The sequence below is a fragment of the Rattus rattus genome, chromosome 1, assembly GCF_011064425.1.
Source record: "Rattus rattus isolate New Zealand chromosome 1, Rrattus_CSIRO_v1, whole genome shotgun sequence".
NCBI classification, from domain to species: Eukaryota; Metazoa; Chordata; class Mammalia; order Rodentia; family Muridae; genus Rattus; species Rattus rattus.
The window spans coordinates 41,597,661-41,625,065 of record NC_046154.1 but is presented as its reverse complement, the minus strand read 5'-3'; the positions used below and the strand labels follow the sequence as shown (position 1 = coordinate 41,625,065).

The 27,405-nt window shown below is 39.9% G+C and overlaps 1 protein-coding gene across 1 annotated transcript; it reads right to left on the bottom strand.

Annotated features, from left to right (window-relative positions):
- Positions 1–51: 51 nt before the first annotated feature.
- On the bottom strand, positions 52–26,841 carry Cmpk1 (cytidine/uridine monophosphate kinase 1). Its single transcript, XM_032900164.1, has 6 exons — positions 26,583–26,841; positions 7,513–7,659; positions 4,870–5,022; positions 3,584–3,660; positions 3,272–3,368; positions 52–2,198 (listed from the first exon to the last, which is right to left on the bottom strand). The coding sequence occupies exons 1-6, from the start codon at positions 26,748–26,750 to the stop codon at positions 2,157–2,159; spliced, it is 684 nt and encodes a 227-aa protein (XP_032756055.1). The 5' UTR covers positions 26,751–26,841; the 3' UTR covers positions 52–2,156.
- Positions 26,842–27,405: the final 564 nt, after the last annotated feature.

The following is a 27,405-nucleotide window of genomic DNA, read 5'->3' as shown; positions in this document are numbered from 1 at the left end:
TAATACACTTAAAGAGAACAGAAATCAGAACCAGCAAGGACAGCAAAGGCATCGATCGGCACAGCCTTTATTGGAATTATTTACTCAATAATCATATACACCCAAGACTAGACATGGATATAGCAAGATATAGCAAGGCTCAAGAGTAAAGTCCTTCAAGAATTGCAAAAGCTTCTTAATACTGCATCTTTGATAAACAGAACGACTAAACTAGCAAAGTCAGAAGCATCTCATCAACTCCAAAACTCAATACTGCTAACACATTATCCTTCTTAAAAGGCAAAGTCACTTGTAAGTTAGAAGTTACTGCGGGCTGTTTGTCTGCAAATGCCAGAGAGGTATTTGAGGACACCTAGTCCCCTAAAAACCTGAAGGGTGTTCTTGCAGTCATCAGCAAGAATATCTACATTTCCAGCTGGTGCATTTCTTCACTTTGCATGAACAGGAAGTCTGTAACCTCACTTCATTTCATAGCTGTGTTGATTAACCACAAACAAAACCTCTGCTCCACTGAATTGAAATACCAGACAAAAATTCACTATAATCTTCCAAGAACCAAGACAGACTGAATATAAGTGTGTGCTCAGTACACTACAGTAGAAGGGATACTTTGTTTTTTAATGACAAGTAGTGTTTTGAAAGACACACAGAAATGTATTATTTTTAAAAGTCCATTAACTTGTTACTACTCTCAATAAATTTAAATATAAAATTTAATTATATAAAGTCTGTGTTCTCTTTAACACTATGTACTAAACAGTGTAAGTGCTGAAATGAGGAACATTTAAAGAAATCTATAAGAACCTTAGACACAGGCTGAACAGACAGCTCACTCAAGGGTGAGAAGCATTTGCAGCTCTTGCACAGGACCTGGGTTGTTCCAAGCACCCACAAGGCAACTCACAATTTTCTGTAACTCTAGCAGCAGGAGCTCTGGCACCTTCTGACTTTTGTGGGCACTGGGCATGCACATGGTATGCAAACATACATGCAGACAAGACATTCATAAACATTGTTTAATAAAGAACCTTAGTTACCACTCGGTTTTAGGGATAGGAAATAAAGACCAAAGAAAAAAAGAAAACAAATTTTTAATTTTTTAGAGAAAGAAAATCACTTGGACTTTCAAACTTTATTGAAAAAGCAAGCAGGAAGGGAATCAAACATTTATAAGATATATTTATTATCTTTCTGACCAAAGTGCAATGATTTTTTAAAATCTTTTAAAACAAGTAACCATGAAAAACATATTCCAGAAAATAAAATACAAATGGGATTTTAACCATTAGATTGCTTTATCTAATTTATTCCAACTCTGTATTTAGTCTAAGAAACAAAACAAACAAAAAAAACCTTGAACAAATTATTATTAAAACAAGAACAAATTAGCATAAACTAGTGAATGCGTGTCAAGAGTCTACTTCTAGGAACTATGCTAACATCGGCTGAATGATGACTAGCTCTGTGTCCCAGAGCACAGGAACACAAGTCACTCCTTGTGACCCTTGCCCCACAGATGATGTCAGAAGACAGCTGACAATCCTGCCAGGCTCTGAAGCTCCTGTCCCGACTCAAACCTTGGAACAAAGCCTTTGCACAAGCTGTAGTAAATCAATCTCTACGTTTTAACTTTCGACAGGAAATGGTCAGTCATCTGATAAATAGAACATTGCTAGGAATCCATTTTCTGAGTTTGTTTACTAAACACCTTGAGCAAGAACCAGCTACACATAAAGTTCCTTTAAATTTGGTCCACAAATTCACTTAGCAGGTTGGAAATTTTAAATGTGCAGTAAGAGGAAGTGGAAATCCCAAATCCCAACACACTGCAATTACAAAAGGGATACACATGCATACTAAAAAGAAACTGTCTCCCAGAAGGCACAGACATAAAAGGGATTAAGGGGATAGTCTTTTAACACAGACAAGAATTAGCTGATACCCTTCTTCATTTTGTGAGCACCATAATACCTAAAATGATTTAAACCTGAATTCACTGTGCACTGTGACCACAAATTAAAAAACACATAATTTGTCTTACTATATATTTCTAGACATTAATTGAGATGTAATCTTAAAACTGCCTTAAAAGGGGGCTGTGATAGCAGCTATCAAAGCAATATTCAAGCATGATTTCAAAGATGTCCCAGGGTTAGTTAGCCTTCTTTGTCAAAAATCTTCATAACGTCACCAAAAACCTGTCGGGGAGAAAGACAATTTTAAAAGCAGATATTGTTAAAACACAGTGTAGCATGTTTGAGGTCCTAGGTTCAAGTCCCAACACCCAAATTAAAAATAAACGAAATACAGATAAAAGATTGTACAGCTAAGTTCCTGTTCAAAAACATCAATTTTGTACTGATTTTATTTTTTTTTTCTTTTCTTTTTTTAGGAGCTGGGGACCGAACCCAGGGCCTTGCGCTTGCTAGGCAAGCGCTCTACCACTGAGCTAAATCCCCAACCCCCTTGTACTGATTTTAAACATCATAATTTCTTCCACTCCTTTCACTCTATCAGTAAGTTAAACAAAGCACATAAAGCTGTGAGCTTCTGCCTTCCATTTTATTAAAATGCTTTTGGACTAAATGTGCTTCTTGATGGGCTGCCAGCAGTCTGCTAAAATACAAACTCCAACGACAGAGTCATCCTGACTCTAAATGGCCAAGTGCTCTCTCTCATGTACCGACCGACTCCCTGCTACAGGCAGAAAACAAGAAATCTGCAGGTGACAGATTTGCTCAGTGAGCCCTCCTCAGAGCCTTGCTTTGGCCAGTGATTTCAAGAGAAACGAGACTGAGGATTGGGGAAAGGGAGAGTAGATGAACTTAGAAAGCAGTAGGAGCATCTGCAGGCAGGGACTGACAGACACTGAGCTCTGAGCAAGACAGAGAGAGAAAGCTGCATCCTGGGAAACCTGTACCTCAGGAGCTCTGTGTTCTGTAAGAGAGACCAGCTGGGGCCCTTGGCTATGACGTGCCAGTTGTGCTACAGATTTTAACAATGAACAAGATCCAAATCATTGTACTGAAAATACCAATCTTTCCCTGTTTGAGGAAAGAGGTTTGGAATTAATAAACCACCCACTTCTTGTGAAAAACAGGTCTGATGTTATAAAACCCATTTTAGTCTTACTAAAAAAAAAAAGCACGTTTCACAGTTAGCCTCAAACGTCTTGAAAAGCTAAGTCCTATCGTTTAGAATATCTTTTCTTTATACCTACCCCAGTGATCACGTTTTTTATTTGCTGCAAGGACAAGGCAGATACACTTACTTCATCAACAGACTTAGAAGCGTCTATTTTCTTGACTTTGCCCATTTCTTCATATAGGTCAATAATTGGTTTTGTTGATTCAAGATAAGTCTGAATTCTGCAAAAGAAACAATTATTTCACAGTTGTAGATTAACTGTCCTCCCTCTTGCACACTATAGAAAGGTTGACAAGAGAGTCTGATGCTTTCTCTTTTTACCCAAGACACTGTGCCTATGTGAGAATGACATGTTCTTTTTCTCAACAAAATAGAACAGAACAGAACAACCCGTTCGCACGTGCACACCAGGAATGGGGTGGTAAGGCTGAGGTACCTCTTTTCCAAGCTCTCTCTGTTGTCATCACTCCTACCACTACTTTTTCCCCTTTCAAGACATCGGTCAATACAGATCTAAAGAGACAGAAGTAAAAAGTTATGCTTAAAAATAAGCAGAAAAGAAAATATTTTGAAGAGACTGAAACAGAAAAAAAACCACAAAACATTCTGCATTAAACTGAACGTGTCTAAGTCATTAATCAACATGCAAAATCTTTTTAAATTTAAACATGTGGTACAATTTATATAAACTAGGTTAAATAAGTACAGATCATAGTAAGAATTCATTCATGACTCAGTTTTTCCTGCTGTGTTTTTTTCAAATGGCAATAAAAAGAAGATCTGTGTGGGTATGGCTTCGTCTCTGACATATTATTAACTCATTAGGGATGAATTATGTGCCTCAAACTTTGTACCATTTTTGCTTACTTTACAATAATTCCATAAATATCCAAATATTTGAGTCAACATATTTGAATAAAGCATCTCTTGTTAATCGTGAATACACATTCCTTAGTTATAAAGCTGTGGTAACATTCTAAAGTTAACTTTGAAGAATAAGTGAAAACATATTTTTAAGAGTTGGGAGGAGAGAGCTCCATTTTAAAACAACTCAAAAGCCGTGGCAAGCCTTTAGGAGAGGCACATTTATAATTCAACCTAAGAACAGCCTACTTCCTTAAGGCACTACTTCAGATTCAGGCTGCTGGCGTCAATTGAATACAATTTATAGCATGGTGGTTGTCCAACACAGTCAGGCTTTTTAATTAATGATTCTGAGAAATTTGTTTACTTATTCAAAGGTATGTCTGGGTTTGCTATTAAAATTGTTGGGGGTAGGAATGGAGAATTTATTCTTGCTATTTTCCAAATCATTTTATTCTTGGACAACAAATTCCTCACAATAGTAGGCTTCTCCACTTTTCCAGATCTGTACCTTCTAGTAAACAACACACCATTCCGAGCAGCACACACTTAAGCAGCACTCCAGCTTCATAACCTAACATTACTATATATGATGTTTATCAAAACAAACAAAAAACCAACTTGACTTTTCTTCTATATAGAAAATAAAGCAAGCCTTAGGGTCACAAAGCTACCAATACTGATAGCCCTCAACATTCTATTAACAAGGTAATGCTGTTCTGCCCACCCAATCTAGTCATTCACTGGATATATATGCTGCTGCCAACAGAATATATAAATGAAAAAATCCTTATTTTTCTCTAACAGCTGACCACCTATAGCTGGAAGCCCATGAGGACAGATGAGTATGTGCATTACCTCATTATTACAGTCAAAAAACAGAACAAAAGATACATCTGCTTTCCCATCCATGGTCTTGTTCCAACCCTGAAGGTTGTCTTGATTTCTTGGAAAGCCATCAATCAAGAATTTATTCTTCTGAGCATTGGCAGCCATTGTTTGGTCCATTTCCTAAAAACAGAAAGACTTAGGCTCAATACTGCATCACCAAAGGGCAATTTCTTTCCCTTTATTTTTCTCTCTATGTAGTCCTAGCTGTCCTGGAACTCACTCTGTACACCATGCTTCTGCGTATCAAAGGCACGCACCACCACGCCCAGTTAAAAGACAATTTCTTAGGCAGAAGAGCAGGCAGGTGGCTATTTGCTACTTTCCCCTAAGCCACAAGCATGGACGGTACACAGGGAAACAGCCTAGGCAGAAATGACCAACTTCTTGACATGGCTGCTTCCTGGAGAGACTGTAGATATGTGTTCCCCTATTCTTCTTGTTCCCCCACTTCTGCAGTTTCCATATCTTATGAAATATATCCTGTAGTGTGCATACTGAATGTCCTCTGAAGATTCATGTGTTTGTTAAAAGCTTGGTCTCTGGGGTGGGCCTACCTTCAAGACAGTGGCCTCATTGCTCACTGGAATACACTTCTAAGGATGACTAGGGATCAACATGTCTAAACAGAAGCAGTGGCAGTGCCTCCCTCCCTGTCTTCTGTGCCTTAGCTTACGTGCAAGGCCATGTGCACCACTTATCTCAGAAGAGCATATCGCCCAATGGCATTGTAGTCATTTTAGTTTTTATAGATAGGCTTTATGGTGTTAACTCTGTAATGTTTCTGTTCTGTCCTTGTCCTTATAGCAAGTGTCACTTTATGATGGAGATAGGCAGTTTTGTTCAAACACCATAAGAGTGCACTTGCACAAAATCCTGGCCCTTTTATCTTTTTGCTTCCTGGCCAAGAGGTAGTCTTCTTTACTGTGAGTATCACTGACACCTAGCATCCCTACCAGTGGGCCACAACCATGTCTACTGAACTAAGATGCTAGGACAGTGACAGCTCATCAGCACAGCGCATATGCCTTCTCATACAAGCTAACCTCAGAGCTTTGCTGTAACATCCGTGCCGCTCACATCTCTCCCTCTCTAATCACTGTGCTATTGGAGGAAGCAGTTCTGGTTTTTTGTTTTTCAGATAGGGACTCACTATGTAACATGGTCTGGTTTCCAACTTGAAGAACTAGGGTTATGTGTGTGCACGACTGCTCACTGCTGAAAACACGCTCCTTCTATCGGGGCTCAAATTTACCATAATTCAAACCTAGTAGCTGCAAGCTGGGAAAGCACTCTATTACTGTGCAACATCCCAGTCTTTTTACTTTTTGTTTGTTTATTTATTTACTGAGCAGGATCCCACTGAATTCTCCAGGTTAGCCTTGAACTCAGCCATAGCTCAGGTCAGCCGTGACTAAGATTCCTCTGACCTTAGCTTCCCAAGCCTGTATTACCAGACCTGCCAACTTGTTAGCACTATTAGGACTCAATACCAAAATAAAAAACTAGGAGACAGAGATAGACAAATCTTTAAGTCTGAGACTGGCCTTGTCTACACAGAGAGCTACAGGACAGCCAGAGCTATATAAAGCTTGTCTCAAAAGCAAAATAAGATAAAATTATAAAAATCTCAAGTTAATCATACCTAAATGGCACTGGCTACCTCCGAACACAGACAGCACAAGTGCGACACATTCAGAAATAGTGCGAAAACATATCTCATCATCTTTTTCCAAAGCTAGAACTTATACAGAATATGGGAGTAATATGAACAGTAGATGTAATCTTTAATCTGTCTAAATCCTTGGCAGACTGTGTAAGAGTCATTCTACAACCCACGTGTCTCCAGTTACACCCAAGATTCAATATTGAGATCCATTTACTGCTTCCTTTTCCTAACAATGCAATTCTGTTTCACTAGTTTTGTTATGTCAAAATACCTGTTACGGATTAGTCCTAGGGACCTGCAGGAAAGCACTACCTACCAAGGTAGGGTGTGTGTGAGTGAGTGAGTGTGTGTGTGTGTGTGTGTGTGTGTGTGTGTGTGTGTGTGTGTGTGAGTGTGAGTGTGTGTGTGTGTGTGTGTGTGTGTGTGTGTGTGTGTGTGTGTGTATTTTCAATCTCACATTGAAAATAGCAATGCATTCATGAGGAAAATAAAGAGACTTTAAAACAGAAACGATGAGAACAAGCGTGAATGGGAGTCACAGCAGGAGAGAACACATTCCAGAGAAGGGAGGACAGAGCAGTGGAAGGGAGAGTAACCCCAGCGGGAGAGAACTGTCGCATGCTGGGAAGGATGGGTCCTGGAATCCGAAGAGGCAGATGCAGGGAGACCCCTTCCAGGCCAGCCTGGGATACATGAGGCTGTTTCAGAAACAAAACAACATATACCTATGTGTACGTTAGCTGGCCTTAGACCAAGGCAGAGCATCCTGGCTACTGTCAATTTCTTCACAGTGAAAGCACTTTCCTACACTGCCATTTTCAAAGACCACACTACCTTCCATAATCAAGAAATTTAATAGTCTGGTTTCTTATTATTCAAATGAAGTTGAATTTAGCTTCTTATGTCCCTGGTAGTTTGAACAAGTTGGTGTTTATGCTTCTTACCCTCTTTAATAAACTGATGGTTATCTCAACTGGTACAATCTTTCCTTCTTTAATGTACTTTTCAATAAGTTCGCCATACTGTGAATCTGGATTCTTCCTTTCATCACGAAGAAGCTCTCCTGCAGAAAGGTGTGTGTAGCCATATTTCTGGAACAAAAAACATATAGAAATATCAGCATTCATTCAACCCAGTGACAGGAATATACATAAATTTATGTTAATTTCTATTATAATTTTCTACAATAAAGTAGTTTTGCTTATAGGGTAAATAAATACTAAAAGAAAATTCAAGAGATTTTATATATTCCAGTTTGCTTATTAGTAAACAGACTTATCCTTTTATAACCACGTTTGCACAATGAAAGTACCTCAACATTCATCTAACTAGTCAAAACACTGACATCTCACAGTACTTTTTCACAAACACAATCCAAGTTTAAATGTAAGAATGAAAATATCTACCAAAAATCCGAAACTCAAAACAAAAAAGTCAGTATGTCTAAACTGACCCATATGTCATTTGGGTTTGTGCAAGCGCACTCTTATGGTGTTTGAACAAAACTGCCTATCTCCATCATAAAGTGGCACTTGCTATAAGGACAAGGACAGAACAGAAACATTACAGAGTTAACACCATAAACCTATCTATAAAAATTAAAATGACTACAATGCCATTGGCTGATACACTCTTCTGAGATAAGTGGTGCACATGGCCTTGCACTTACGCTAAGGCACAGAAGACAGGGAGGGAGGCACTGCCACTGCTTCAGTGCAGTAAGGAGACCACAGTCTCAAGGAAAGCCTGAATCATGAAAAGCTTCCCCATATGAATTTACATGTCTACTTCTACTAATGAAAAGAACGACACAACCCACTCTCAAATATTAGGATATTCATATTTAATACATATTCATACAACATACATCACTCTAAATTCTTAAGAGTCCTTCAACGCATTTTTATCTTGTATATATACTTTATAACTTAAGGTTAAGGTGTGAGGCAGCCCACACCATTACCCAACTCTTAAAACTGTTTCCTGGGGGGCTGGAGCGATGGCTCAGTGGTTAAGAGCACTGACTGCTCTTCCAGAGGTCCTGAGTTCAATTCCCAGCAACAACATGGTGGCTCACAACCATCTGTAATGGGATCTGATGCCCTCTTCTGGTGTGTCTGAAGACAGCTACAGTGTACTCATACACATAAAATAAATAAATCTTAAAAAAACAAAAAACAAGTGTTTCTCACCCAGTGTGGTAGTATGTATCGAGGGGCTGGGGCAGGAGAACTCTGAGTTTTAAGGCCATTAAAAACAAACAAACCAACCAACCCCAGGTACTTCAATTGAGTTTTTTAGAAAGCTCCAAATGATCAAAACTATAATGAGCTTTCTGCGGCATCTTCATCCCCATTCTACCTCCTGAAAGGACTGGTTATATTTGTTCCTGCTCATAAAATAGTAACGTAGCAATAATGCTATCAGCAGAGGAAATAAACTCTGAAAAGGTTATTTGCTGCCTGAACTTAGATATAAATTTGGATGAAAATAAAGAAACCGGGTTGGGGATTTAACTCAGTGGTAGAGCGCTTGCCTAGCAAGCGCAAGGCCCTGGGTTCACTCCCCAGCTCCAAAAAAAAAAAAGAAAAAAAAAAAGAAAATAAAGAAACCATAGCATAGCATCATCATGTTTCTATCTCATCCCTGTAAGTGCTTCTAGTAAGAGAATTTATCAGAAATGTTAAAATTGCCATCTGTTTAAAGAACTCCTGCTATTTATTTACAGAAAATAGAAATGTAAAATTGTTCAATCACTTCCACACTGGTTGCTAAATTGCCTGCTTCATCACTGAGCACAGGCAGATGTCTGAAAGTTGAGTACTAAAGGACTTTATGAAAAATGAGTGTGACCTACTCTCCCACTTACTATGTACACTTTTCAAAAGCATTTGCCACTACTGTCCACAAATGATGGCAGCTTCCTGTCACACCTTTTCTGCTGGCTCTTGCTTGGAAGCTCTGCTTGCTGCATGCTCGTCTCTGGCCAAGTGCTTACAGCATATAGTTAATATTGGACAATGCAGAGACAAACAGCTCTACTGACAGCACATGCGCTAGAGAGTGCTCTGTGGTCCTGCAATGTGAACCATACACAGTCAGAAACCTGGCAGGTAATTTACATTATGGTACTCACCATTTCCTGACATCAGAGGACTCAAACTAGCAAGATTATGTATTAGAAAATGGGATTAGATCACTTTCAGAAAAAAAAGAAAACTAGTTATAAATTGGACCTATAGACATATAATATACACATAAACGGTACTGTAAAAGCAACTTTTTAGAGTTTATTTTTTAATTTTATGTTTATATATATATGTGTGTGTATATATATATGAATGACAGTGTAGATCTGTGTATGTGAGTATTGTGCCTGCAAAGGTCACAAGAGTGTTGGTTCTTCTGTAGCTGAAGTTATAGGTGGCTACGAGACTGACAACATGAGTGCTGGGAGCCAACTTCTAGGAAAGCTTAAGCACTGCGGCCACCACCAATGTAAGACAACTTTACAGTCTGTCTGAGAAGCAAGTGGCATTGCCGACAAAGTCAAAGGAGTATATCTCAGCATAGCCATGTCAACACCCTGGGTCTATGTCCCACTTTCTCGTTGACATTCCATTTTTACAATCTCTTAACCAGGTTCATTTTTCTACTACATTCTTCATAAGGATTTTACTGAAGCCATGCTCTAAGAGAATTTCAACATCAAAAAAGTAACCATCATTTACAAACTAGTTACCATGGAACTGGGCTGTTATTAAGTGATGAGTGATGGCAAATCTCAAGAAAGCAAAAATAGATATTTCTGGCCTTAGCCAATTTTTTCTCACATTATTTTTTAGCAAGTAAAGCCTAGTGGTTCTCATATTCATAAGCACAGCAGCTTATAAATCCTATAAACTACAAGGACAATAGCAATTATTAGGTATTATTCAACTAAGATAGTTTTCTAGTGACTAATATCCAAGCCCAATATAGTGAGGGTATCTATCTAAGCTTTAAGATTTCATCTTTGTTCTTCTAGAGGTTGAAAAGAGCTGAAGAGATGTCTTGGTTGTTAAAAGCACTTGCTTCTCTCGTAAAGGACCTGGACTCAATCCCTGGCCCAAGATGGAGACTCGCAACTGTCTGACTCCAGCTCCAGGAGGTCGGATCCCTCTTCTGGCTCCACAGGCACTGCATGAATGCGGTCCACAGACATAACATGCAGGCAAGACATCCATATACACAACTTTTTAAAAAAATATTTATTTATTTATTTATTTATTTATTTATTTATTTATTTATTTATTATGTAAGTACACTGTAGCTGTCTTCAGACACACCAGAAGAAGGCATCAGACCTCACTACAGATGGTTGTGAGCCACCATGTGGTTGCTGGGAATTGAACTCAGGACCTCTGGAAGAGCAGTCAGTGCTCTTAACCACTGAGCCATCTCCAGCCCACACAACTGGGTTTTTTAATCAATTAAATTTTATTTTTAAAAAGCAAAAAAGCCAGGTATTACTTTAGGGTATAATAGCTAAGTTGGCAGAGTGTTTTCTACCATGTGTGAAGTCCATACATCTAACATACAACACGCCATTAAAAAGGCATACTAAAGCACGTGGTGGTGCACACCTTTAATCCCAGCACTGGGGAGGCAGAGATAAGTGGATCTCTGTGAGTTTGAGACCAGCCTGGTCTACAGAGTAAGTTCCAGGACAGCTAGGATGGCACAGAGAACTCTGTCTTAGGGGTGAAAAAGGTATAGTGATACAGGCTTCTAATCTCAGTGCTTAGAGGTGAAGGCAGGAGGATCAGAAGTTCAAGGTCATTCTCAGCTTCTAACAAGTTTGAGGTCAGCCTAAGATATATGGAACTCTGTCTCAAAAAACAAAACAAAACAAAACAAACACAAGGTCAGCTCATGACATGGCTCAGTGGGTAAAGATATTTGTCACCAATCTTGAAGACCTGAGTTTGATCACAGGATCCACAAAGTGGAAGAAGAGAACCAACTACCACAAGCTGTGCTCTGACCTCCACGTGTGGATCGCTGCATGAGCAGGAGTATGTGCAGATACACACGTAAGAAAAAATAAAAAGAAAAAATACATAATTGGGTATAGTGGCACTTACAGTCTCAGCACTCAGGAGGCAGTGGCAGGAGAACCATTCCATGTTTGAGGCTGGCAAGGGCACACAGCAAGACCCTGTCTCAAAAAGAATGACGACAGCCAGGTGCACGCCTTTAATCGAGACAGAGGCAAAAACAAGGATTTCCCAGTTTGAACCAGACGGGTCTACAGAATGAATTCCAGGATAGCCAGGGATACAGAGAGAAACCCTGTCTGTGGAAAAAAAAGGTGGGGGAGGGAGAAAGGGAGGAAAGAGTTTTGAAAAAGAAGTCAGAGAGAAGGAAGAGGAAGAGAAGAAACCAAAGAAAATGAGTTGTAAAGCAACACTTATGAACCAAGCATGACGGTTCAATTTGGAGGATGACAAGTCACCATGGTCTCAGTAAGAACAAAGCAGTACTCTTTAGCACAAGCAGGCAGATGTCAATTTAATCTACTCCAACCACTGAGGCTTAGTCACTGTTTTACTGCTGCGAAGAGACACCATGACTAAGGCAATTCTTATAGAGAAAGCATTTAATTGGGGGTTGTTTTAAAGTTTCAGACGGTCGGTACATAATCAAGACAGGAAGCAGAGAGGCATGGCACTGGAACAGTAGCTGAGGGCTTTATGTCCTGAACCACAGTGAAACCTCAAACTCCTCTCCGCCCCAGTGATACACCTCCTCCAGCAAGACCATACCTCCCAATCCTTCCCTCACAGTCTACCAAGGAACAAGACATTCAAATATAGAGATTATGGATGACACAGTCATTTAAACCACCACACATTTAAAAAAATTTCACTTTTTAAGCAACTGCCTTTTCTTCCTTTCAAATTTTAGATAATGCTGGGATCTGGGACATTCCTCAGTGGTACAATACTTCACCTGGCAGGTGAAAGGCTGTGGGCTCAACCCTTAATACTAAAACCACACACAAAACTTTAAAAATTAGATGTGGTCCTATATAAAAAAAATCAAAATTAAAAAAAAAATTAGGAGAGTTGGTATAGACTTGTAATCTCAGAACCCAGGAACCAGAAGCAGGAGGGATCAGGAGTTTGAAACAAACCTTGGCTCAGTAAAACCCTCTCTAAAAGGGAAAAGAAGAAGAAAAAGCAGAGTTCAAGACACAAATGTTATACCAATACAAGGACTGTGAAAGCAGGAGTATTCCAATGCCTAGTGCCTCCTCTTTCTGTTAATGTAGAGTTTAGAAAGTGACATTAGACTGCTGTGTGAAATGAATCTCCTTAATCTCACAGAAGGAAGACAGCAGGAATATATGCTACACATACAGCTTTAAAGCAGTTGAGCAAATAAAATTACTCAGCATCTAAAAACAAAACCAACACTTCTTGCTGGATATGGTAGCACTTCCCTTTACTTGAAAGGCAGAAGTGTGCTAACTAACCTCTGTGAGTTCAAGGCCAATCTGGGCTACAAAGAGAGAGAGACCCTGTCTCAAAAAACTCCTTCATTATTCCTGTGTAGATGTATGTGGGCGCTTGTGGAGGTCACAGGACAACTTGTGAAAGTTGGTTCTCTTCTCTTCTACCATGTACCATGTACATTCTAAGGATCCAACTTTGGCTAGTCTTGCTAGCAAGCACTTTACCTACTAAGCCCTCTCTGGCCCTCAAAGTCCTTACTATTTGGGGGTCTGGAGAGATGGCTCAGTGAGTAAGTGCTTGTCTTACAAGCAAGAGGACCTGAGTTTGGATCCAAGTACTTAAATAAAAGTGGGGCATAACCATACACAATCTACAATCCTAGCATGGGGACCAGAGAGCAGTCACAGTCTAGCCAAAATGGCAAGCCCCAGGTTCAATAAGAAATCACCTGGAAAACAGTCTTGCACAGGGCATGGTGGCACACATCTTTAATTCAGCACTTGGGGGGCAAATGCAAGAGGATTCTCTGAATTCCAGACAGCTTGGGCTACACATTGAGACCCTGCCCAAAACCAAAACCAAAGCTAAGTCTACCAAAGTCTGCAAAAAGCCTTAAATACTGAGGTTCCAAAAAACTGGCAATACAAATATTTCTGTGCATAACAACAAAAACAAACAAAAACCCCAAAAAACATGAGACACAATAAGAATTTATTTCTCTTGTTTGTTCATATTTTCTGCTTACTCTTTTTTAAATCAACCAGCAGTGACTAGTCAGGAAATATTCATTTGGGAGGGGGACAGTAAGTAGGTCTAAAGCATTCGCTGCACAACCGGATTCAATCCCCAAAGCCCATGGTGCAAGGAGACAACTGATCCCAAAGGTTATCCTTTGATCGCCACAATCAGTCTATGATTCATACGTGGATACTTGTCTTCCTACCACACAGACACACACACACACACACACACACACACACACACACACACACACACACACTAGTAAAGACAGGTGACAGGTGAGATGGCCCAGAGAGTAAAGGTGTTTGCTGCTAAGCCTCAGGACCTAAGTTCAATCCCTAGAACCCATTTAGTGGAAGAAAAAAATCAACTCCAGCAAGTGGTCCTCTGATTTCTGCACACAAGTATATACAAACACATGTAAATTTTAAAATGTAATAAAAATAGTGATAAAACAAATTTAGGAATAAACTTAAAATGCACTGTGTAAGAATTATATGAAGAAACGAAAAGAGAGGGGGCATAAAGCTGGGAGAAAGATATACCCAGGGAATACCTCAGGAAGCTGAAAGGAAGGAGTCAGATACAGTGTATACATGTATGAAATTTTCAGAGAATAGTAAAAAAGTATTGAAACCTATGAAAGATTCCTACTGAAACATTTGTGTTTTTACACATTAGTCTAAAAATATACCTCCTACTGGGTGGAGGCAAAGGGGATGGATCAATGTGAGTTCCAGGCCAGTGAGAGCTACAGTTAGACCCGATAGATAGATAGATAGATAGATAGATAGATAGATAGATAGATAGATAGATAGATAGATAGATAGATAGACAGACATTGAAAATGATTGGAATTTGTCTGTTTATTTTGTAGTGTTGGGGATCAAACCCAAAGCTTCTGAAAATGGTAGGCAAGGGGCTCTGCCACTGAACTACCCACACACCAAACATGTTTGTTTGCTTAAAAAACAAACAAAAAATACTTGATGAATTTATTGACAAGTTTCTAAGAAATAAGCATAAATAGTCAAAATTGGAAATAATATTTACAATTACAAATGAGGACTTGCCTAACTATAAACGAAACATTTTAAAACAGGCACTAACAAAGCAGTTCTGAAACAGAATATATAAACAGTCCAAATGGGAATTCAATGATAGTAACATTAAAACTTAGTGAAGACGGACTGGAGAGATGGCTCAGAGGTTAAAAGCACTGACTGCTCTTCCAGATGCCCTGAGTTCAATCCCAGCAACCACAGGGCGGCTCACAACCATCTGTAATGGGATCTGATGTCCTCTTCTGTAGTATGTCTGAAGACAGTGGCAGTGTACTCACATATATTAAATAAATAAACCTTTAAAAATAAATGTCTCAGTGAAGAAGCAGGTGCAGTGACACGCCCTGTAACCCTAGCACTTGGGACGTGAGAAGAGCCAAGAGGATCAGACTCAGCTTCCTAGTGAGTTTGAGGTCACTCTGGGCTATATGAGACCTGGATCCAAAACAAAACAAAACCCTTACGAATCAGTGAAGAAAATGAGTGATATGTGTTCACCATTTCAATGAGTATCAATTCATAGAAAAATCAGATCCTTATCTCATCACAGGCAAATGTCCAGTTACTTAAAGCTCTAAAACAAAAAGCAAGCAGTACTAAAGAAAAAGAATTCTGAGATATAGACAGGTGTTGCTAAGCAAAGTCAAATAACTTGGGTTTATATTTGATCACATAAAAACTTCTGAACAGAGAAAGGCTTCAGAACTATAAAGGAGTTACCAGGGAAACTGAGGCAGAAAGATCTGAAGTTTAAGGCCAGCTTGGGCTACATAGCAAGACTATGTCTCAAAAAGGCAAAGTGAGTTTGATGTGCCAGCTCATAACTATAATCCTAGACCCAAGGAGGCTGAGGCAGGAGGACTATCTTTAGTTTGAGACTAGCCTGTGTTACCTAGTAGTTCAAGGTAAGACTGGGCTAAAATGTGAGACCTATCTCAAAATATAAGGAAAAAAATCCAAAAACCCAAAAGAACCAAAACCAACAACAAAGGCTAGGCAACAGCTTAGAAGAAACTATTTTTACAGCCAGGCAGTGATGGTGCACACCTTTAATCTCAGCACTTGGAAGGCAGAAGCAGGTAGAGATCTTAGTTTAAGGTCAGCCTGGTCTACAGAGTGAGTTCCAGGATAGCCAGGGCTACACAGGAAGTTGGGGAGAGGAGGGGAGGGGACGGGAGTTGTCAGTAAATCTAAGTTTTAGTTTGCACATCTTTTGACTCAATTCAATTTCTAGGTTGGTGAGATGGCTCAAGAGTCACTTTCTACCAAGCCTGGTGACCTGTATTCATCCCTAGCCACAGCAAGCTAGAAGGAAAGAACCAACTCCCGCAAATTGTCCTTTGACTTCTATATACCCATATGCAATAAATAAATGGTTTTGAAGATTAACAATTTTAACAGGACCATAAACTCACTTCACTATTGTCCAATGGTAGCGCTTATAACCACCTTGTATCTCCCCAAATCTGATTCCAAGAGAAAGGGAAACTGAACCTGTACCATCAACACTTGCTTCGAATGTGAAAGGGGATCATTTAGGAAATGACAGCTTAAGGGCTGGAGATGGCTCAGCAGTGAAACACTGTCTGCTCTGGGAGAGGACCTAGGCTTAGATCCTAGGTACCCACATGGTGGCTCAGGACTTTCTTTAACTCCAGTATCAGGGAATCTGACATCCTCTTCGGACGTCCACAGGCACAAGGCATGCACATGGCACACGTGTATATATGTAACAAAAACACTTACAAACTTAAAATAAAAAAAACTTAAAAGAAAATAACAGCTTTAGAGGAAAGTCTCCATGAACTTCCCCCAAACCGAAAAATCAACTCAAATGTTTAGATAAAATTTTCTCTGAAAAGTGATCCATCCCATAAACAAAGGAGAAACCAAAGTACAATACAGCAACACACCACATGGGCATGGAGTCAAGAGTTATAGACGAGACAGAAAACAGTCCAGTTTCACATCCTAGAAACAGATGCAAATTTAGAATTCATGAGATTACCCAAAGGTTTAAAAGGAAACATATTCAATGAGGCCTGGCTCCAGACATTAGAGTTCAAAATTATAAACAAAACATTTGAAAAATACCATGTGTATAGATATAGTGGACAACATACACACACCATCTTAAGCTCTGAAATGACCTATCAGAACTGCTCTGCTAAGCAACCTTTCTCAATAACAAAATAATCAAATACTGCTTATAGAAAAGAATCACCTTCATTTTTAGTTCAATAACCTATCTTACCAGAAAATATAAGTAAAATCATTTGCTTTTGAGAATTTGTGCATATTATATTTTGGTTTAAAATTTACCTTCATAAATATATATACTCATTTTAAAAGTCAATCTAGGAATATATATTTTGTTTTGATGGGGCCTCACTTTATAGCCCTGGCTATCCTGGAACTCTCTATGTAGATCAGGGTGGACTGAACTCACAGAGATTCACCTGCCTTTGCTTCCAGAATGCTGGGATTAAAGATGTGTACCACCATGTTCAGCCCAAGAATATATGTTTTTGATTAAATAGCAATCAATCCTAATCCAGCCTAAGATCTAATGTTGAATATGGATAACTATGTCTACTTTTAGACTGCAGAGCAACAAGTTCTTGATTGAAGTGTTCATCAAGGGAAATGCCATAAAAAGGGACAAACTCATAGAAAATATTTTCTTTTCCTACCACAGCTACACACTGAAAATGGGCACCTTCTCCCATCAAACTAATCTGATCTAACTAACTAGAACCTATGCTACCTCTCCTTTTCTTTCTATTATTATCCCTTCTCTATCTGTCCTCAACTCCAATATAGTTATCAGTTATTGTCTCTGTAGTCCTGGACTAACTTACCAAGTTTTTAATTCTCTGCATCACAAGCATGAAAAAGTACACTGTGAGTAAATATTCAAGATACATTATTACCTGGTCATTAAAACTTCCTTTCCAAGGACATTACAAAAATAAAAATAAAAGGGCCCACAGGATGAGATTATGTTTTACAATTTAAAACTTTAGGTGCAAGGCTGGAGAGATGGCTCAGTGATGAAGAACATTGGCTGCTCTTCTGGAGGACCCAGTTCTATTCCCACCACCCACATGACAGCTCCCAATTTCCACAACTCCAGTTCCAGGGTAAACTGAAATGTGCTGACTTCCTACCTAATACAGAGAAAACTTGGTCCAGGTCTCCTGAGCCCCACTGAAAATTAGTCCTTAATGGGCCTTAGTAATTAGACCTTGACACACCTTGGTGACGAATGCAGACATGTAGTTTTAGCCTTCAAGTTTCTGTAAGGTCTGAGTGGGAGAGTTGATGGAAGGAGGGAAGGATATTTACTGAAAGAGAAATCCCAGGAGGAAACCTTCCATATACGAAATTAGAGTTTATGAAGATTGTATCCTTCCTGTGCTTGGATGACGCCTTTGGAATAAGTGCTAATGATGGCTTTAGCACCTAACAATGAGTTCCCTAGTCACAAAAAAGGAATTGGGGCAAATTAACTTCAGAGTAGTTCAGGGACTGTTCTAGAACTCCATTATACAACTTACCTTTCCAAGGAATTGCATCCTTATCATTAGCGTTGTACTCACACCTGTAGTGCACAGGTAAGTCCAGCATATACTCTGTATTAGTACAGTTAAGCAATAACTGTCTGAAAGAAGGTGATCACCTCCTAGCAGCCAGGCTGAGTATATGTACTACTCAAGTTTGGCTAGGTTATGGAATAGCGATCCCCCAAACCCAACGGCATAATATAGCAAGTTTTATTTCTTACTTATGCTGCCTACTTATTAAGGATACATGGCCTGCTATGACCTTTGACTCACAAAATCTGCTGGTGTACATTTAAAAGGGGACTCAAAGTCAACAGGGATGTGTAACACAGGGATGTACTTGAAAACTTCATCCCCACACAAAGAACCAGGTGTATCTGACCATCTTGATCCTGCCAGATTCTGGCCATTTGCTTGTTTCATTTGCTTCAGAAACACTGCCATTTCTATTTGTGTTGCCCAACAGTCACTAAATGAATAACAAAGATAATCTTCGACCATCTGAAAACCTAAATTAACCATTAAGTCAATCACACGATCCAAACTTATAAAGTGCATCTATGCTCTCAGTAGACACCAAGAAAATGGAAATTCATGTTATGATCCACCTAAACAGTATGTAACTATATAGGTAACTATACTGTGTGTTTAAACACAAGTGCTTTCCAATAGCAAACACCAATGACTAATACATTCTGGAAGCTCCAAACAGGAAGTGGGCAGGAAGCAGTCTTTCACATACCCAAAAATGAGTATATCTACTTCTTAGTATGTGGCATACTCCAAAGATGAATGGAACCAACTTACAGGTCTTTTAAAAAAGACTGACAGAAACCAGGCACAGAGACTATGTTTCACAGGACCTTTGTGAGAGTAGTAAGTTACAACTAGTGCTTTTTCCTTTATCCAACTGATATTTTGTTAACTTTCTTCATCAAGCAGAACAAAACTGTCAGCAGAGTCTCTCCAGCTACACCTGTTCTCTATTAACTTCTAAATGCTCTTATCACATGTTTAGTCTGTAAAAACATTCTTGATTTGACAGGTTAAAGCAACTGAAATGTTACAGCAAATACACTCTCATGCAGCAACTGAATTAAGGTATTAGCTTAAAAGTAACAAGACCTGGAACATGGCATAAAAACAAGAGAGCAAGCCTCTGTACGCGCTCACTTTTGTTCTCTCTCTCTCTCTCTCTCTCTCTCTCTCTCTCTCTCTCTCTCTCTCTCTCTCTCTCTGCACGCGCTCACTTTTGTTCTCTCTCTCTCTCTCTCTCTCTCTCTCTCACACACACACACACACACACACACATACATACATGGTGGGATAGGAGTGCCCATGCAAAGCCTCCCTAGCATGATTTTTCCTTTTTAAAAACAATTACTTTTATTTCAGCTGCCTGTAAGTACACCAAGTATGTGCCTGGTACCCATCAGAGGGCATCCAATGCTTTGAAACTGGGGTTACATACAGATGGCTGTGAGTCACCTTGTGGGTGCTGGGAACTGATCCCAGGTCCCCTGTAAGAGCAGCCAGCACTCTTAATGCTAAGCCACCTCTCCAGACCCTGAAGTCATTTTTTAGAAATGCTCTGATTTCGATTCAAAACCAACTGTTAGACTGTACTTGTGTGTGACTTTGAGGTCTTCCACAAACACAGTTTTAATAGCATTTGAACTGGAACACATCTAGATTAACCAAATATGGTCCGTGGAACTTCAATCTAAAGGGAATAAATCAAGATTTCAAAGAGAATAAGGATGTGGAAATAACTGATATTAAAGAAGAACAATTTAGGGTGGACTGAGGAAGAGACTAATTTTAATGTTTTGTTTTGGTTTTTTAACTGTTAGATCCAGACACGATCCGGCAGGCCTTTGGTCCCAGCACTCTAGGTAGAGGCAAGTAGTTCTCTGAGCTCAAAGCCAGCCTAGTCTACAGAACTAGTTCCAGGACAACCAGAGCTATAAAAAAAAATCCCATCTTGGAAAAAAAATTACTATTAGCTCCCTTAACCCAGAGGAGCTGGAGGTTATTTTGGAATCCTGGTCTGAGATTCACAAAGGCCATGAACTCTGATATTGTGAATTTCCCATTGCTAGGCCCACATATGACAAAAAGCAATTTAAAGGAGGGTTTACATGGGCTCACAGTTTAAGGGAATAGTCAATAATGGGAGAAGGGCAGGACAGCAAGAGGATTCCCAGATGTTATAAAAATCCAGGAAACTAGAACAGCTCTCCTCAGCTCACCATCCAATCTGATGAGAGTTTTTATAACAAAAGGTGGAAAAATAGAAAAATTGTTCTCCTAGAAAACTTAAGGTTCTCTGGTCTTTGAATTCTAAGTACCACCAGCTTCTTTGATTCTCCTGTTTACATACGGCCTCTCATGGCCTCTCAGCATTTAAAAGTGTGAGAGAGTTCTCCAAATATAAACCCTTTTACATGTTTTAATTACATCTCTTAATAGCTGTGTTCCTCTGGAAAACTCAATTTTTTCCCAAGTAATCGTAAGTAATTATCAATTAAAATAAAATGCAGATACTATGAGGCACCAATCCACTTTTATGAATCCAATAAACAAAATATCCATACACAAAGTTACATTTACAAGAAAGCTCACTGAAGCACAATTAACAGCAAAAATACCCATAGAAACTGTTCTGAATAGCCATCAAGTGAAATGGTACAACTGTGCTATGACAATACCCAGAATACTCTGCAGCTACAATAAAAATCTATCAAGTATATAGAAAGCCCTAAAAGACTAAATGAACATGATTAATTTAGTTTTGGGGGAAAGTGAATAACCTATTAGATGTAAAGGTTTTAAATATTTCCAGCCGATGGCTTGGCTCATTTGCTGCTCTTATGTAGAGAAGTGCAGTTTGGTTCCAGTACCCACATGGCAGCTCACAACTGTATATAACTCTAGTTCCAGGAGAGCTACACATTCTTCTGCCCTCAGAGGCAGCAGGCATTTATGCAGTACATGCAGGCAAACACTCATCACACACATAAAATTAAAACAGGAAGTCTGCTTTGTTTTTTTTAGATACAGATAGGAAAGCAGTAAATAATGGTAACCTCTAGATGGAAAGAAAGAAACTGATCTTGTCTCTGACATGTACTTTTGCAATTTAAAATAGAAAAATATAGTAGAAGTTCTTCTCACCTCTCCTAAAAAATGAACATAAAAAACCTTATGTTAACTTGGAAGGCAGAAGCAAGCCGACCTCTGTGAGTTTGAGGCCAGACTGGTCTACAAAGCCAGTTCGAGGACAGCCAGGACTGTTACCAGAGAATCCTTCTCCAAAACCAAAACCAAAAAGGAAACAAAACAAAAAGCAAAAGCAAACAAAAAAACCACTACCACTAAAACAAAACAAAAAAACCTTACCTTATAACAAGCACTCTTAAATAGTGTTTCTCCAACAGAGTCAAATTTTGTTGCCTTTTTAAACATGCCTGGGTTTTTGCCTGCATGTATGTATGTGTGCCATGTGAAAGTCTGGTGCCTGTGAAAGTCAAAAGCCTGGAACTGAAGTTACAGGCGGAGTGAGCGCCATGTGGGTGCTACCAATCTAACTAAGTGCTCTTAAGAACAAAGCCATCTCTAGCTCCCAAAGGCAAGTGTTTTGTAAACCATTTCTTTTATAGACTCTTTATAGCTTTTAATTTTTTTTAAAAAAATCATCCTTTAAACCCTATCCTACCAAGAAAAAAAAAGTCCAACTCTTAAAGGACTAGAGTAAAACTAAAGGTCTACCAGATTTTTCTTTAGCTCCTTATGAATGTGTGTGATGAGTTCTGGATTTTGAAATGAAAAGCTTTTAAAATTCTGCTCAGTGTAGTTTCCATTCATTCACTCGGAGTAAACAAAAACATCTCAAAGACAGGTCTTATTCATGTTAGTCCAGAAAGCTACTTGGGTGCCCCCTAGAGACCAAATTTTTAAAATGCATACAGCTTCATGATATATTAATGTCTTCTGCCATCACTTTTAATCACCAAGTACCTACTGTGTGCTAGGTACAATGCTCAACAACAGAGACAAAAAGATAAATAAAAATCAAGTTCTGACTTCTACATGCCTAAATTCAATCTCATCCAAAACTTTTCTAACCATAGTATGCGTCATCCATTCAAGAAGGCTCTTAAGGAAGTTATGACACAGATGATAAACATAAGCTTTACTCACTACTTATGTAAACAAAATGTTCATAGTGTGTGAAAAAGAAATTAAATATTCTTTCCAACCAACCCATACAAAATTGGGGATGCTATTTTCAAAAGTAACTTTCGGTCACAGTTCTCTAATTTATTTTTGACCAAAACAAATATAAAGCTTAATTTTTAAAAATGAACAAGTGAGGCCTGATGACCTGACTTCCATCCCTGAGCTCACGTAAAGGTGAAAGGAGGGAACCAACTCCACAAAGCTGTCCTCTACACATGTACCGTAGTATGTGCACATACACTTATACACACACAACATATTAAGTAAGAAATTTAAATGATACAACATCCCTCTGAATCTTAGGAAAACATCATTATATAATAATTTCACTGAATAACTTAGTTGAAATAAAAGTATTAGAGACTTAGAAAATAGTATAAAAGAACAAAGATTTGGAAATAATTAGAAAATAAAATTAAACTGAAAGGACAACTATAAATAAATGAGTGAAGTCAATTCCTAAAGCTCTCTCAAAACTTCTTGCTCCAGGAGGAGACACAGTAAAAGGCTCTCTCTCCATCTGACCTGCCCTCCCCTCCCCATGGAGCAATTACCAAAGTAGAGTGTGACTCCAGAAAACTTCAGCTTCCCTACCCCTTACCTAACTCCAATTCTCCAGAGCCTGAGGGTCAAGTACCCTCCAGTTCTGTATCCCGGAAACCAAGGTGCACTTCTGACAGCACATGGTAGCATACACTTCCAGTCCTAGCACTTGGGAGACTGAGGCAGGAAAAGAGAGTTTGAGGCCAGTCTGAGTGAGGGTAAGGAGACCATACCTCAAAACAAACAACACAACACAACTTCTGGCAGCCTGAAGCTCTCTCCAAAGAAACAATTCTGTAATCAACCACATTTCAGGTACCCTGTAAACTAAATTTGCTTTGATGACAGTTGGCAAATTTAACATTAAGTTATATAACATTTTCCCTACAGGAAAAAATTAATTTTAAAACTTGCCATCTTTGGGGATTATGCTCACAGCTGCCTGCCTGCATAATGAAATATTGAGCCAAAATGCAGACTCACAAAGGGTTTGGGAAATGCCTGACTTACCTGACTCCAGACATCCCAGTGTTTATTTAAGCAGCTGAAGAACAGTCATTGTTAAATTATACATCTGAAACAGGAGAGTATCCGACGGATGTTTATGGCAACTGGAATCAACAGCAAACAGTTCAAAACAATCTATTCTAGATGGCCTGGTGAGACAGGCCTAGAATCACAACTTTTTATGACATTGTGCCAAAAGAACCACAAGTTTAAGGCCTGCCTTAGTTACAGAGTAAATGATGGGACAACTTATTAAGAATTTTAAAGTAAAAAGAACAAAGGGAGATGCTCTGTCACAGAGTGCATGCCTTTCACATTTGAGACCCTGGGCTTCACTGTCAGTGCAACCAGAAAAATGAACAAAAACAGAACCAACAACCCACGGCTTAAGTTCATATAACTGCTAAAGTCTTAAATAGTAAGTAAAAGAATAGATCTCAAAAAAAACCCAAAACATCATGGATTCTGATAATTAACAAGTATTATCAACTACTACTTCACAAAGTAGAAATACTAGTCACTGACCACAGAGATTTTTAATCCAGTGGAGTAACAGGTATTATTAGATTGAGTACAGACATTTAAGGAGATAAATTCAGAAAGTATTTGGGTGCACTCAAATATGAATGCACCTTTAGGGGCTACAGAGTTTGGCTCAGAGGTTAAGAACACTCACTGACTACTCTTCCAGAGGTCCTGAGTTCAATTCACCACAACCACATGGTGGCTCACAACCATCTGTAATGGGATAAGATGCCCTCTTCTGGTATGTAAAGAGTAGGACAGTGTACTCTTTTTTTTTAAGTTTGTTTATTTGTTTGTTTATTTATTTATTTATTTATTTATTTATTTATTTAATGCATATGAGTATACTGTCCCTGTCTTCAGACAGGCCAGAAGAAGGCATCAGATCCCATTACAGATGGTTGTGAGCCACCCTGTGGTTGCTGGGAATTGAACTCAGGACGGCTGGAAGAGCAGTCAGTGCTCTTAACCACTGAGCCATCTCTCCAGCCCGACAGTGTACTCTCTTAAAAATAAAAAGTACTGCATCTTTAAAATAAAAATGACCAGTTTCAGATAGTAATCTTATAGTGATCTTATACCAGCCTGCTGTTCTTTACAATACATTAAATAAACCTGCTGTCTTTCCAAAAATAAATTAAATGACTGATAAAATAAAACCAGGAAGCTTAAACATTTGCATCTATGTGCCAGGTGTGCGACCTCATTTAACAGTCACAAATACAAAACAGACATTTCTATTTTCTTCCTTCTTACAAAGGAACTTAAACTAAAAGAAACTTCTCTGGGGCTAGAAAAAAACAATACCAGAGTCAGGTCTTGAAGCGCTTACCTGTTTTTATTCTAAATCCCTACTCCTTCCTTTACCATGCTATCTATATTTTAATCATTTTACTTATAAAATAAACCTGAAACCATCCACTTGGCATTTGGCTTTTTTTTTTTAAAGATTTATTTCATATATTGAGTACACTATAGTTGTCTTCAGATACACCAGAAGAGGACATCGGATCCCATTACAGACAGTTGTGAGCCATCATGTGGTTACTGGGAATTGAACTCAGAACCTCAGGAAGAGCAGTCAGCGCTCTTAACCACTGAGCCATCTCTCCAGCCTGGCATTTGGCTTTTTAAAAGGTAAAACAAACAGAAGTAAAAATAAGGAGAAAAATTATACGTTCTTTGTGATTAACTGGTTTTCAAAAGTCATCTGTCATTCTAAATACAACTGTAAAACATTTAACTTTAAGAACACATTATTTTATATATTGTGGGTGTTCTTTAGATAATAGAATATAGGACAGGAGTTGAATGTATGAATGTGGAAAACATCCAAAGCAAATATAGGCCACAGCCTATAGGAAAAGAAATTATTTATCAAGTTCTGGGTCAAAACTTTTTACCAAGCACTCAATTCAATGGTGAAAGTTGGATGTTTTACCCCAACTCTGATTGCCTTTTCTTTCTGATTGTCTTGTTTCCTTTAAAACACTGCCCAAGACAGTCCGTTAAGCCTTCCTCACCACATCATAACAGCTCAGAGGGGTTAGAAAATCGGGGTGTGTACCCATACCTGCTTGAATTAGAAGTCTGCCTCTCTCCTTGTACATGCCATCCCTGACCTCAAATACTAAAAGAATGGAACTGGTAAACTTATGTCAAAACTTCCATTGTATACAGATATTTGTGTGGGCAAACATTCTAGCCACAGCTCGAGAGTGAACATCAGAGGACAACTCGCGGGGGGGAGGGGGGACTGGTTCTCTCTATGTGGGTCTCAGGGATGGAACTTAGCGGCAGGCGCCCTAACCCGTTCAGCCATCTCTCCAGCCCTAAAGTAAACATTCATTTTAAATAAAAGTATTTTATAGTTGGGTGGTGCTTTACTTTCTCGGAGAGCAGAGTTTCTTATTTGCTTAGACAACTGAGGTTCAGTGAGAGTGAGTGACTCACTCGTCCAAGGAAAAGGCGTTGAGTTGGCAGCTGGGCCAAAGGTTAGTGCCTGGGCTCTCACGGCTCCGGTACTTTAACTACCACAAGATCCGGGTCAGGTTCCACAAGGCGGATTAGCCGAGGACTGACAGCCAGGGATGTAGCGAGAAGAAAAGACCCCGATCCCAGAGGGGAAGCAAGGGCGCGCGGAAACAAAGCGGACACCGCGGCGCGCACTCGCAGACTCGACGCCCCTCGGCCTGGGCGCGCGGTGGCCGTCGGGACTCGTAGTCCGCTCCCCACGGCGGGGGGCGCGGCCGCCAGCGCGGCTGCTCCCTCTGGCCCCGGCCCGCTCAACCCGGGAGCTCTCCGCCGCCCTCCCACACGTCCTCACCTCAACAATGCGCGCGCACTGGGTCCCCTTGCCCGCACCGGGCCCGCCCAAAACGAACACGACCAACGGCTTCATGAGTTGGAGAGGGAAGAACCGCAGTCCGCGGGTTAGCGGCGGGAAGCTCGGGACCAGGACGTGCAGCAGCCAGCGACGACAGCTGCTCAGCATACAACGCGCCTCTGACAGCGGCCGGCGCGGTGGCGCGGGCGGGGCGGCAGGGAGGGGGCGGGCTGAGCGGGCGCCCGGCCCCGCCGCCAGCTGCGGGCCGCAGCGACAGGAAGGGGCGGGGCCTCTGTGCGCGCCGACAGCTTCCGCTCGCGATTCCGGTTCTTCCTAGCGTTGCTAGAGACCCAAGGCTTTTTGTTATCAGAGTCTGGGTTGATGCTTAGCCAAACCAGTGGTTCAGTCTCCCGGATTTCCCTCACCCAAGAGAAGTGGCCGAACTGAAAAGGCAAACACAGGAATCAATAGGAACAACGGCATTGTAGGGAAGGAAACCAAGGGAAAACAAGAACAGTTTGGTTGAGGTTTGCAGAGAAGGCCTCTAAAGAAATGACCTTGGAACCAAGACGTGAGGACTGAAGAGAGCAGAGACTGGGATGCAATGACCCACCGAGAGAGGAGGGCATGCTGGAAAGTTAGGGCTGGATAAGGGGAATGAAAAGTCATAAATGGAGAGTTGAGGTGGTTATGGAAAAAACACTTAGGTTATATTCTAACAGCCGGGAAAGCCTTTAAGGGTAGCTCTGTTAACCCTGACTCGGGCCATTAGGGAAAAATCTGAACAGAGGAGAAAAAAAGTGAACTGAGCCTGGATGAACAC